The 12,389-nt window shown below is 35.5% G+C and overlaps 1 protein-coding gene across 7 annotated transcripts; it reads left to right on the forward strand.

Moving 5' to 3' along the window:
* The first annotated feature begins 1,062 nt into the window (after positions 1–1,062).
* On the forward strand, positions 1,063–10,553 carry LOC136237140 (uncharacterized). 7 transcript variants are annotated; one of them, XM_066027443.1, is made up of 8 exons: positions 1,064–1,208; positions 3,758–4,066; positions 7,209–7,498; positions 9,477–9,527; positions 9,582–9,736; positions 9,858–10,007; positions 10,089–10,280; positions 10,338–10,553. In XM_066027443.1, exons 5-8 carry the CDS (start codon positions 9,593–9,595, stop codon positions 10,374–10,376), a joined length of 525 nt encoding a protein of 174 aa, XP_065883515.1. In that variant the 5' UTR covers positions 1,064–1,208; positions 3,758–4,066; positions 7,209–7,498; positions 9,477–9,527; positions 9,582–9,592; the 3' UTR covers positions 10,377–10,553. The 7 variants fall into 7 exon arrangements, with proteins under 7 accessions (XP_065883510.1, XP_065883515.1, XP_065883514.1 ...); XM_066027440.1 differs by lacking the exon at positions 9,477–9,527 and adding an exon at positions 3,487–3,548 and having other exon boundaries at positions 1,132–1,208; XM_066027441.1 differs by lacking the exons at positions 1,064–1,208; positions 9,477–9,527 and adding exons at positions 1,305–1,444; positions 1,496–1,672.
* Positions 10,554–12,389: the final 1,836 nt, after the last annotated feature.

The following is a 12,389-nucleotide window of genomic DNA, read 5'->3' on the forward strand; positions in this document are numbered from 1 at the left end:
AGGGGTGCTATAGAGTGGTGCTCTAGTGCATGCATATGCATGGTGACTAACCATTCAGTGACTGGCTGAGAATATACATAAGCATGCACATACAGACTGCACCCCATCGTCCCCATGCATCAAATAACAGGTCATATATCTCAGAATCAGAACAAATTTTAACTTGACAGAAGTTCATAATAATAATAAAGATTAATAAGGGATGAAGACTACATGACATAGCATATATATAAATTCATAAATTTTTGGGTTTTCTTGGAAACCTTCTCTAAAATTTATACTGGTAGGCTTGCAGCAGGAGCACCTAATGTCAAATAACTGAAAAGGCGGCACAAACAAGGTAGCTTTCCTGCATAGCTTGGATGGCTCAGAGTCCAAAAAATATAGCTTTCTGGCCAAGTAACCAGCAGATTACCATTTGCAATAACTTAGTATATACTTGACTTGGAATCAATCTTTTCACTAACAAAGCACATGCAGTTAGCTACTAAAATCTATATCTGCAAGCTTCTGCTGGCAACACTTCACCAATAACTATTTAACTCTGTGATAATTTTCATACCGCTTTCCATTTTGTTTGCCCTTGTAGCATCCACTCCAAGTTTTCCTACTTGCTAATTGTCATGTATTTACCTCGCCATGTCACTTTTAAGCATCTTTTTGTGTAGTTTTCTTTGTATGCCTAACTAACTTACTTTTGTGTAACTATAGTTTTGTATTACTGTATTTTCTTTTGTTTCAGTTGTCTGTTTTTGCCATGTAGCTACCTTATTATTGTTGTTTGTTTTACTTTTGGAGGTGGTACTCCTATAGGCTTGTTGCCTTTTGTATTCACCTTACCTTTGTGGTTAAACTAATAAAAATTAATTAACATATGTTTATTTCTGTCTGCAGGCACAGACCTTTAATGCAGGTCAATTATAAATAGCTATCATATAATAGCTGCTACTTTCAGCCAAACTAAAGATGTGGACTGAAGATCAGTAGCTAACTGAAAGCTATGTCTGCAAATCATATTATGTTTTTATCTAATTTACGTGCCCATACTACAATGTCCAGACAATGGAAGCGTCTATTATCTATGGCTGGACAGAGTAACTGGCCGGTCAGACCTAAATTTCCGCGTACGGGGCTTATAGATAAACTGGCAGACTTGTTCACTGGATCACATTCATGCTGTGTCTTGTGCTGGATGGCGGTATCCAATAGTGAGTTGTGCGTAAACTATGATGTATCTATCAATGATTAATTTTGTGACATGATCAGTGTGTTATTTATAATTTAAAGACTCTATCTATGACATTACGATTTCCTTGAGGAATTCCTTAACAACATCCGGTACCCGTACGGCTAGTTTAATCCTTGTAAAGTTGTCTATGTGTTTAGAAAGCGAGTTAGTAAGTATGGTAGTGATTTCTAAAGAGTAGATACAAAGAAACAACAAGTAAGGCTAAATAATTATTTATTTAAATGATGACTGAGGGTCTGGTTTCAGCTCAATTGGCAGTGATGTTAGAACTTGACCAAAGCATCCCTTACTGAGAAGATCTAGGTCCTCGTAAACATCTGATGACAGAACGCAGAAGGAAAAAAGATATCCAGCACCTCACCCATCGCTATGGATACTTCGAACAGGCTCTGCCTTCTGTGTACACCCTCCAGTGCCTAACTGGTAAAGTAGATAATAACAACAATAACATCTCCAAACTGATTTTGGTATACGTATGCTTAACGTCATAATGATGTTAAGAGGGGAGGGGGGTCAGTCCATGACGTATTAATTTTTATTAAGCAGTTATAGTGTAAACAGCTAGGAATAGAGAAAGTGATGTGATTAAGCAGCTAAACTAGTACTGTTTGTGGACTATGTTTTCATGTAAAGATTATAACATTTTGTGCTTCTTAATTGCCAACACATTGTTTTCATAGTGTGACGTTAAGGAGAGGGGGGTCTGGTTAGCGTTATTATGACGTTAAGCATACCAAAATCAGTTTGGAAATTCCCCCTTACGGTAGTGACTTGGTAGCTACTCAATTTTTTTCCGCTTTTGCAGTAATTAAAGAAATTTATTAATTTAATTTGTATACCCATGAAGAAGATCAGGATTTGCTATGTGATTGTAATTTGAATACATCATATTAATAGTAAATAATAAAATTTACTCTTGGTTGTATCAAGTTGGTAAGTTAGTCCTTTCATTGATTGATCTTGATTGTAGATATAAAATGAGAAGGGTGATACTGTCATGTTTCTCTTAGGATCGATAGGAATGTCTGCTTGATGGTGACTTTTTTTTGGTAAATCTGGAGATTTCTAGGTGACAGTTGATTCGATATTGATGGAGCTAGTTCTATTATAATCACTTAAAACCCATTTAGCTTCTTACAAAATTAATTTTGAATGCCTAGAATTCTTGAAATAAATCTTCAAGAGTCCTGGCCTTTACGTTTCATGTGGCAGTGCAGTTATTTTGTTTTATTTGGTTGCACTCAGGGAATTACCTGCAAGTACTAGAGTCGATTGAGCAAGACCAATTTTAAGTATCAAGTATTCCAGATTGGCAAAACAAGGATGTGTCATGTCAGTATACACTGTAGGTATTCACATTTTCTTGTAATATCAACCAAAAACCAACCTCATCTTTCTTTACAGCAACATGACAATATTGTTTATAATCAAGTCTGAATGTGCCCTCAAAACAAACTGAGATGTTTTCTACTGACTGATGGACCAAATGATGCCTTCAGACAAGCGTAACTCAATAACAGATGATGCAGCAGGCTTGATTTTGATTTTTATATAGTTACACTGTAGATGTTACTTTGACCCGACATGTGCTTTTTGGTATACTGCAGTAGGTACAGCTCATACATCATGGAATTACCTTTGTTCTCCTAAGTCTTATTTCTTTAGCTTGCAGCACAAAGGTGTCAATGGCTCTGTGTACTGTCTATCTTGGGAACAAACAGGAATTGTCATAATTTTGTACCACTCCTCCAACAGTCATAGTAAGCAGATTGGTTCTAGGTGAATGTCATATGTTTGTTCTCTGTATGTAATGGGCAGTAAATAGTCCAAACAGCAACATATAGTTCATACCTTTGATGTAGTGTATGGAAGTTCACACAAGAATAGGAAACTTACTGTAGGGATTTTGTATTAGGGATTATAGTTCATAAACGAGGAGACCAATCACTTGACATGTAAATTTGATCCCTACTTTAGCCAAAGATCAAGACAAACTTTAAATCTTGACCGTCATTCTGATTGTGGTCCCATGCAAATCATACTATAGTTACTATTGATCGAAGTAGCATACACATGCACCTCTTGTTTACTTAGAAAGGCATCGATGGCTGTCCTAACATTCTAATCAATTGCTATCCTGTGATTTACATTATATATATTGTTGAAAGTGCATATGAACTCTAGTATCTATGAAAACACTGAGTGGGGGTGTAATATATTATGTACAAGTTATGCAGTTTGTAGAAGTCACCATGGATACATTGAAGGAGAAGCCACTATAAATTCTCATGATATATGGGTTAGTATCTTATATAAGCATATCTGGCAGTGTTAAGCTTCTCTTGATACATTTGTGTGAATAGAAACTCATAGACTTATTTAACTAATCACTTGCATGTTTATATGCACCATATACTCAATTCTGAGTCCTGTACATTACAAATAAATAAATAGACACTGAAAATTGGCCAGAAACATCAAAAAGTTTTTTTTTTTTTTTTTTTGCAGACTGTCATTTTAGCAAAGGCCGGATGAAGATACTTACTATATACAGTTCAGACACTTAATTTTGAGGTCTCAAAATATTCCTTTTGTATGTAAACTGACATGGAACATCAATCACTTGATGACAATGGAAGTTTAGTGTTGTTACTATTGTATTCTTCTGATGTGTTACATTGATATATGAGAAATTTTAGTCCATTATTATGGTACAGGTAGTATGATACAATACAATGATAGCCTGGTAAACAGTGGAAGAGGTGGTGGTAGTGCACATAAGACTGAGTTTGTTCTCAGAAGTTGCCAAAACAGTTTGTGAGTATTGTCACTAATGTATAATACACCTGTAACAGGAAAAAATTTCAGCCATTTAGTGGAATGTTTGTAATATTTGGGTATTTGTTATCGTCATCACAGCCGAAACCCTTTATCCAAAACTATCCTTGTAGGTAATGAAACAGTAAGAAGCAATGCCAATTTCATTATTAAAAAACACTTTCTCTTCACTTCACTACTGGTACTAAATAACCTTCTCAAGCATGTTTCTAAGTATGCACTAACTGTGCATTCTGTTAGGATTTTGACAAATCAACAGGAAATCTCTGAACTGCTATCGTAGTTCGTGATAGACACCTATAACTTCCTGTAGTCAATTACATGCCAATCCAGTAAAGTGGTAATGATAAATGATAGTAGGAGTTTATAAGTTCCAAAGCCTTTGATGCTTATAAGCTCCTGATGATAGGAAGCATTATGTTACAATGATGACGTTGTCAATAGTTTTAATGTGAACTGTGGCTGGTTTCTCTAATAAGTCTATTCATTACACCCACCATATGCTACCTGTATTGGTTAATTTTCATAAATTATTTTACCAGTGTATCCTTTCTAGTACGGCCATATTAACAGCTGATATGTCAGTTATGGGGAAGGAAGCCACTTAATTGACGTATCAGTATTTGGTGAGATAATTTTAGCACTTGTTGCAGGCTTTATGATGACCTGTCACAGTGAGTTGCAGTTTGTAAATATGTCAACGCCATATTTATATAGCTGTTTTGGCATTACAAGGTCCTGTGGAGTCTGTTGTGATTAGTGAAGCTAGCCATCACTACCATACTGTATGATATGTGCCTTATCATCCTTGAAATAAGTGTTTGTTTAAGCCTTATATGTCCAAGATATAAATCTTCCAGAGTTTCCACGAATAATTCCAACATATCATATTTATTTCAAGGATATGCCCTGAACTGAGTTGTTGATCCATACTTCATGCTTGATCAAGTATGAATGTATAGTATAACCATCAACCCCCCAGGGATTGTAGTCTATCAGCCTCTTGTAAGAATGTAATGAAGTATATGTGTAGTATTTTGTGTGTGTCCTAAACTCTTCCTTTGAACCTTGTACTTAACTTGGATGACTAAGAATGTACTGTATGTATCGTGACCTTGCCTTATGAGAAAGCACACTGTGTTCTTTAAACAATGCTGACTAACGGAAAAATTGTTGTAATTTGATATACTATGATGGATTCTAATTTTGTTACTGAATAAAGTAATTATGTTGATTATCCTCATAGTCAGATGGTTCACTTGGACTTGACTATTTCATGACCGAGGCAAAGGTGAACTCTGGCTATTCGAACTCCCTCAAAGATGATACTGGACAATTGTTGAGAATAAAGCCCACCAACCCCACAGAGACAGTGGAGTTGCTGGGATATAACACTCAAAGGGAAAACCATAAAGCATTTCTTTTCGTACACAACTACTGATGTTCTAGGCATGAGTTCTATAAAAGTTGTACTTCATTGGTAATTACAAAGTGCCCAAGATGTATGGCTCCTCCTCAGGCTACACGTGAGAACTATTCATATCTTCATTTATGGACAAAAGTATGAAGACACCTCATTCTCTTGTACTATTAGAAAATTAATCTCAACAAAGAATTGAATTGTACTCATAACGATGTTTGAATGGCATTTCTGTCAACACTGCACATTCACTCCCACCACATACTATGTTGTTGGAATATCGTGTGACTATAAATTATCCATAAAAGTCTTGGTACATCATCAGTAGTTGTAACACAATCAGACTAATCCAACTGTCATCAACATTTTGTGCTGCTTCTTCATGGTGGCAATCTGATACTATAACCATGTAAATACTTTCTGTGTATATATACTTTATGAATATTATAGACTAATGTCCTAGAGTTTTTGTTAGCAAAAGAATGTTTCATTTTTGGCTCCATGATGTAAGTTCTACTCAGCTGCTTAAATTTTGTTTGGCAGTTTGTGATTGTTGATTGCTTCACTGGTCCCACTAATATTCTAAGAATTCCTTAACACAATTCATAACTATTCACCTATATAGTTTAGGAAATGACTCTGCTTTACTGTCTGATACTTAAATTTAGTCTACTACCTAGCCACTGTGGTTGATGTAGTCCTAACTTGTAGAGAGATATAAGATACTCTTTCTGATGTAATTTATAATGTCTTATCTTCACGTTTCATACTGTGTGGTATTATAAAGTAAGTAGGAAGCTAGGTTGTTATTCTTTCAGTAGAGTGGTGTCTGATGGTAGACAGTTACCGTACTTGGCATTTCCCACACATTCCACTGCAATGATTGTCATTTGTTAGCACATTTAACAAAATTGTTCCTGTAAGTTAATAAATAAAACTTCTTTGCTTTGACAATAGGACTGGTATCCATGTGCAAAACTATCTTAAACATTTACAAAATCAATTCTTGTCTGTATATAATGGATTATTGATTTACAATACTTTCAACTGTACAGTGGCTTATGCTAGGCCTAATTTTTTTGAAACGATATCCAGCTAAAATTTCTGTGATTGCTAAACTATAAGACCCATGAATGATTTCTCTGTAATTCTATGTATCACTATTGTTGCATTGTGACAATAACTTTAGAACCAAAGAGCTGTTTTCAAACTACTGTTCATTTGAAATACAAATTTATAAGAAGTTTAGCCTTCTAGCAGATATCTTCGCAGGTTTATTGTTAACTACTTTGCAAATGTCACAGATATTTGGACCTCTCACAAATAACTTGCTGTATGGTAAACATGCACATGCACCGGTATTTGTCATATCTGTACTAAGGAAAACACTTTGTTAAACTTGATATATACGTGTACACCAAGTTGCCAACCAAGGCTTCATTTGTCTGTATTTGAAGATTAATCACTATAATTTTATTTTCTGTTTCCCTAATTGAATCCTGTCTAGTTGATAGTTAATAACGATAGAAGCCTGTTTTTGTGTAACTGAAGATGTTTGAAATACAGACAAAGAATCTTGTGTACAGGTTTAATGAAAAGCCACACATGATGTGTTTTAGCTACATAGTGAATTCCATTCTAAGCCCTTGTCATGTGTTAGCCCACCATTCCTATAATGTTTACAATGGACACATTTTACAGGTTCACTGTAATTCTATCAGAATGATACAGAGGATAGATCATCTGGCTCTCCAGTGTTTGAAGTAGTAAGCAATGTACTCAAGGTGGTTGCAGTATATAGAGGAAGACGAAGGACTAATGCCAGGTCTGGTACTAATACCAGTAGTTGTGTGTCACCAATGCAGTCAGTGAAGTTGGACGTAGGTTGACAATACAGTGAAGCCTTGGGTATCCCTTGACCATGATGAATCCAGATTTTAGATTGCTTAACATTTGGGCACTAAAGGAACCATCGACTCCTGATTTTCAAGGTGTCTAAATTTTTTGTGTATCTTATTTTGAGGGGTTCAAACTATATATATATATATATAGTTCAGTGTTGAATCTATTGATATATTAACAATTGTTGAACTTCATCTGAAACTTGCAATGTTTGTGGTGGCCTCAAAAACAGTCAGAGAAAAAAATGATAGATTCTTTAACTGGAATGTACGTTAATGTTAGTACCAAATCAGAGGACATGCACTTTCATAAAGATTGGTGTAATTGTGGTGTAAATGGGTTAGACTCAGTCTCATCACTACTCAGGTACATTTAGTATAACAACAGGAAGATGGTATTAGTAGAACTCTTCTGTACTGAAGTGTTAGGTACTCTGTAGCTTCTGTGGGACTGCCCATATAGTTATGATCACTTCCAGCAGTTCTGTATTATTCGTCCAAACAAGTTGTGGCTTACCTTTGTCACAACTGGGTGATGAGAAACAATAAAGATGGTATTTGTGGTGATTATGTGAACTCCATAAATTGTATTGCTTCACATATTTAAGGAATGGCATTTGTATATCTTCACCTTCTTTGTACATGTTGTGATATGTCACCAAATGGTGAATCACACAGAACAATGGACCAGTAGAAGCTGTTCCTTACACTTAATCTACACCTATTATCATTAATGGGTAGAGTGTGGCTAATGAAGGGGATATGTGGTTCTGTTTAGTATTATGACATCAGATGTATCGTTGAAACTGAAGATGATACCCAACCAAGTGTTCTACTCAGTGTGTTTGTGTCTATTTACGTAGACTAGAACTATTGATACTTGTTGGTGTATTATATGTAACCAGCTATAATGAGCTATTGATAGAAAAACTCTGTTAGGCAATCGGTTTGTGTGGCAAACACATTAAACAGTTCACAACTGTACTATATATTTCAATGCATCCACGAACAACTCACTACCACACAAATCATGTCAGTGAATATGTAACTTTGTCCCTCATCATAAAAATAATATTCTACATGTATGTGTGTGCAATGATGTGTTGGAGTGTTTGTATGGGTAGTGACCTAATTATATCCGGTCATAATTCTAGTAAAATTATATCATAGTTCTCAGTGTTAAGGTTGGGGAATCACCAAGCTTGATATACTGCAAAATGTAGTTAAAATTCATAGCAAATCTGATGTGCACTAATTCAATTTTAATTACTTGGAAGGAAATGTTATAGAGCTGATTGCTGCAAGGGAAGTAGTAACTGTAGGGATGCACATAGTATCAACGGCACCAGGAGTTAAAACGAAAGTGGTATACAATTAAAACAGCTGTAAAACACTTACACCATGAAGATTACTAGCGGATGAAGGTGTTGATGATATGATTTTTATTAGTACATGTTTGTGATGAAGTGATAATGTGTTTACAGATGACAGAGAGCCTGGTATGAATGATTTAATGAAACTGGTGCGTCCCGATATCAACAGACTCTAGTATTATTTTGGATTACAACTGTGTCTTCATGGGGATAAACTGAACATTATCAAGAGTGATTACAGTGGGGGGTAGAATGAAGAATGTACAAGACATATTATCCTACAACTACTCCAGATATTTGTTTGGAGAACTTCAAATGAAATGGAAGAAATTAGTTTAAGTGAAGCAGTTACAAGAGAATGTATTTCAGTACCCTAGTTGTTACATATATAACATTCAGTTTTGTATTTTAAGTATCATGTCGACCTTACAAACAGCTTAATGTATAGGTACCATTGACCACTATATATTACTAGGCCTATAATGTATTATAACAATATGCACTTGTCTGGCCATAACCCATGAGATGCTAGTTGCCATGGAAGAACACTTCATTTCCAAACCATATGATCAACAGATGAGTTAGTAGTTTGGTGTGAACTATGTTTGGTATCTTAGAATTTGTTGAATCCTTTAACAATAGAAATTGACAGTCATCCTTACTACCATATAAAGTAAAGTGTTATGTTATCACAGGAAATAGAATCCCTGCCAGGTTATCATACAAAAGCAGCTGATAGCCATGCTGTAGGCATAACAAGTTTTAGTGTGAACAATAGTAGTAGTGTGATTATCTTACAGGATCTGCAGAGATGGAAACAACAGACAGGGCAATAAGGATATCTATTGCTAGCCAACTGGACATCATCGATGTTGTAGAGGAAGACAGCAAAGCAATAATGTTGTATACTGACAAGAGTATCTACAACATGCTGAAGAGATCAACAGCCAGCAAGGTAAGAAATCAACAACTAGAGCAACACTAACTCCAGCCTATAGGAAAATATACTATATTGAACAACTATTGAGCTCCTATAGCTTGTAGTAGCTTTACTATACTTTGTGGTTCTTCTATAGCCAACATACTCCAGTCTTGGACTGCAGGATGCTGAACATACAGTGGTCCTTCAGAAGACAGGCCCTTGTCCAAGGTGGTACTCTAGATGGAGAACAAGAGAATTTGCTCTGAAAGGAAACTTCCTCTACTATTACAAAGCACATTTTAAGGTATGAACAATAGCTAATTGTGTAGCTAGTTGCCGCTTATATATCAATAAAGCAAATAATTACTGTCTCCTATTACTGTAGTCCAAACTAGATGATAATATCCCAGTTCTTGGTGCTATCTACATCAGAGGAGCTGCCATTGATGAGGACACAGTTAAAGGATCAAAAAATGCCATAATAATTACTCCACCAGTACCCAGGAGGGTTGGTATGAGAGATGATGAGACATCAGTGTTCTATATCAAGTGTAGTAGTGCACAACAAAGAACTGAAGTAAGTTAAACATCTCTGATCACACCCACACTGTTTTATTAACTCTCTTTAATATAGTGGTGCAAAATACTGAAAGCAGTTGCTAACAAAAGATGATATTTTTGCTACAACAACTGCCAAATGGCTGGCACAAACAATGCACAGGATATACATGAGACATTAAGATAACTAAGTGTTGTGTGTGTGTGAGTCGATTGACCATGTAGTTGGTAAATAACACTTGTATGGTATGTATGTTATTGGATTTTGATAAAATAACCTCATCATTTGCAATTTTGTTTTTGTGAAGACTGTGTGGTTTTGGCATACCACTTATACATATACCATACTTTGGTATACATATCATACATACACTCTGCATATGTCTAGTAAGTCCAATAACAAGATTTGCCATATGCAAGTATTGTGATGGATTCTAACTGTTGCGGTGACAAGTTAATGAGCTGGTGCATTAAGTGTTGATACAAGGTGTCTATAAGTGAACACTGACTATCTGAACTCACTTAAAACAAAATGTTGCATGATGCAGTATACAAACTGCTAATGCATATATATAGAGATGAAATTTATGATACTCCTTCATTTTTTGAATCTAGTATTACTTTTTGTGTTTGTAAGATGGTTGTATGGCTCCTTCTTAGGTAACTAGCCTTCATGCATGTATGCAAGGTCATTAACACATGCTCTTTAGAAAGATGCAAATTCGGACAGATTGAAAGAATTGAATAGTTCTCATCGGGTTATCATTACAAATTAGTTTGAATGGAGTCTCTGTCAACACTGCACATACACTCCTACTATTCTCTTGTTGCAATATCAAGTGACTGATTGGCATATCTCACCAATTCTTAGTACATTGACAAGTGTAACACAATTGAGACTAATCCAAGATATTCATCAACAGTTTGTGAATGTGTTTCTTCATGGTGAAAATGTGATACTAGTCAAGTTATATGTGTACAATAGGAACCTACATATTTTTGTATGAGTTGTCATTTTGAACTGATGAAAAAGGTTGATGTTAGGTCCATATGACTTAGTGCTACCCAGTTGTTCACTTTTACTGTTTGCCAGTATGTGTGTGTGAGTAGATTGTGAGCATTCTTCACTACATGCATACCCAAAATAATATATTACTAGCAAATTGTGAGTGTTCTTCACTGCACGATCCTACCGATATTCAGTTATGGATTCAATGAAATTCACAATTGACAGCATGCCATTAGGTAAGGAAATACTTCTGTTTCACGTACCTGACGCTGTACGTAGTTTTAAATTTTTAATCACTTCCTTAGTCACTAGCTGTAATTGATATATATATAGCTCTATCCTAGCCATGCATGGATGATGTGTACCGTGTACTTCTTTCTTTTGTCACTTGTAATATAATAAACCCTATTAAAAAATGAGAAGTCACAATTGTTAAGTACTGGCTGAATGCAGAGGAAATACTGGATCCCAGGCTGTGTAGCTCCTCAGCACTTGCCTATACTGCAAGCTGTTCTGTGGATCAAGTCACCACCTGGTCCGGGATTTTTTTCTGCATCCAGCATAGCTTTCAGGTTCAGGTTTCTGACTACCTGTGTTACAGGCTAATTTGTTGCCTCCCTGTAGTCTCCCTGCTGGTCCCTAGAGGGTTATATAATTGAACAATAATAATATATACCTCATCACTCACCCTTGGGACATTTCCTTTATAATAGGAAGGTGAACAGTAATACTTCTTACAGTTAATTTCTCCAGTAACAGTGTAGAAAAGAGTATTGAAGCTACACTCCATTGAAATGGCTGAATTGTAGAAATGATTATTTCACAGTACATATTAATTAGGATTTTTTCTTAGACATTAGGACAGGTATATACTGATGGGTAAAATCATACATTTCTTGCCTGTAGCATACAACAGGAAATTTTGACAAAAAAAATGACATTTCGTCAAACCCTATATCAAACATCCTCTAAAAAGTATATGTTTAGATCTATGATTTCTCAATGTTTAATTTCTCAATGCTGATGAAGAGTGGATTCGTCAACTTTCTTTTCCTCTCCTCTAGTACAGAGACCTTCAGCACTTTTGCTGTAAGGCCTTAAAATAAATAAATACATAGA

The sequence above is a fragment of the Dysidea avara genome, chromosome 10, assembly GCF_963678975.1.
Source record: "Dysidea avara chromosome 10, odDysAvar1.4, whole genome shotgun sequence".
NCBI lineage: Eukaryota > Metazoa > Porifera > Demospongiae > Dictyoceratida > Dysideidae > Dysidea > Dysidea avara.

Excerpts from the sequence above, each read along its gene's own strand:
- LOC136237140 (XM_066027438.1), top strand. The coding sequence starts at position 7,429 with ATGATGAATCCAGATTTTAGATTGCTTAACATTTGGGCACTAAAGGAA. Across the intron at positions 9,737-9,857 it reads AGAGATCAACAGCCAGCAAG|CCAACATACTCCAGTCTTGG; the intron begins GTAAGAAATCAA and ends GTTCTTCTATAG. Across the intron at positions 10,008-10,088 it reads ATTACAAAGCACATTTTAAG|TCCAAACTAGATGATAATAT; the intron begins GTATGAACAATA and ends CTATTACTGTAG.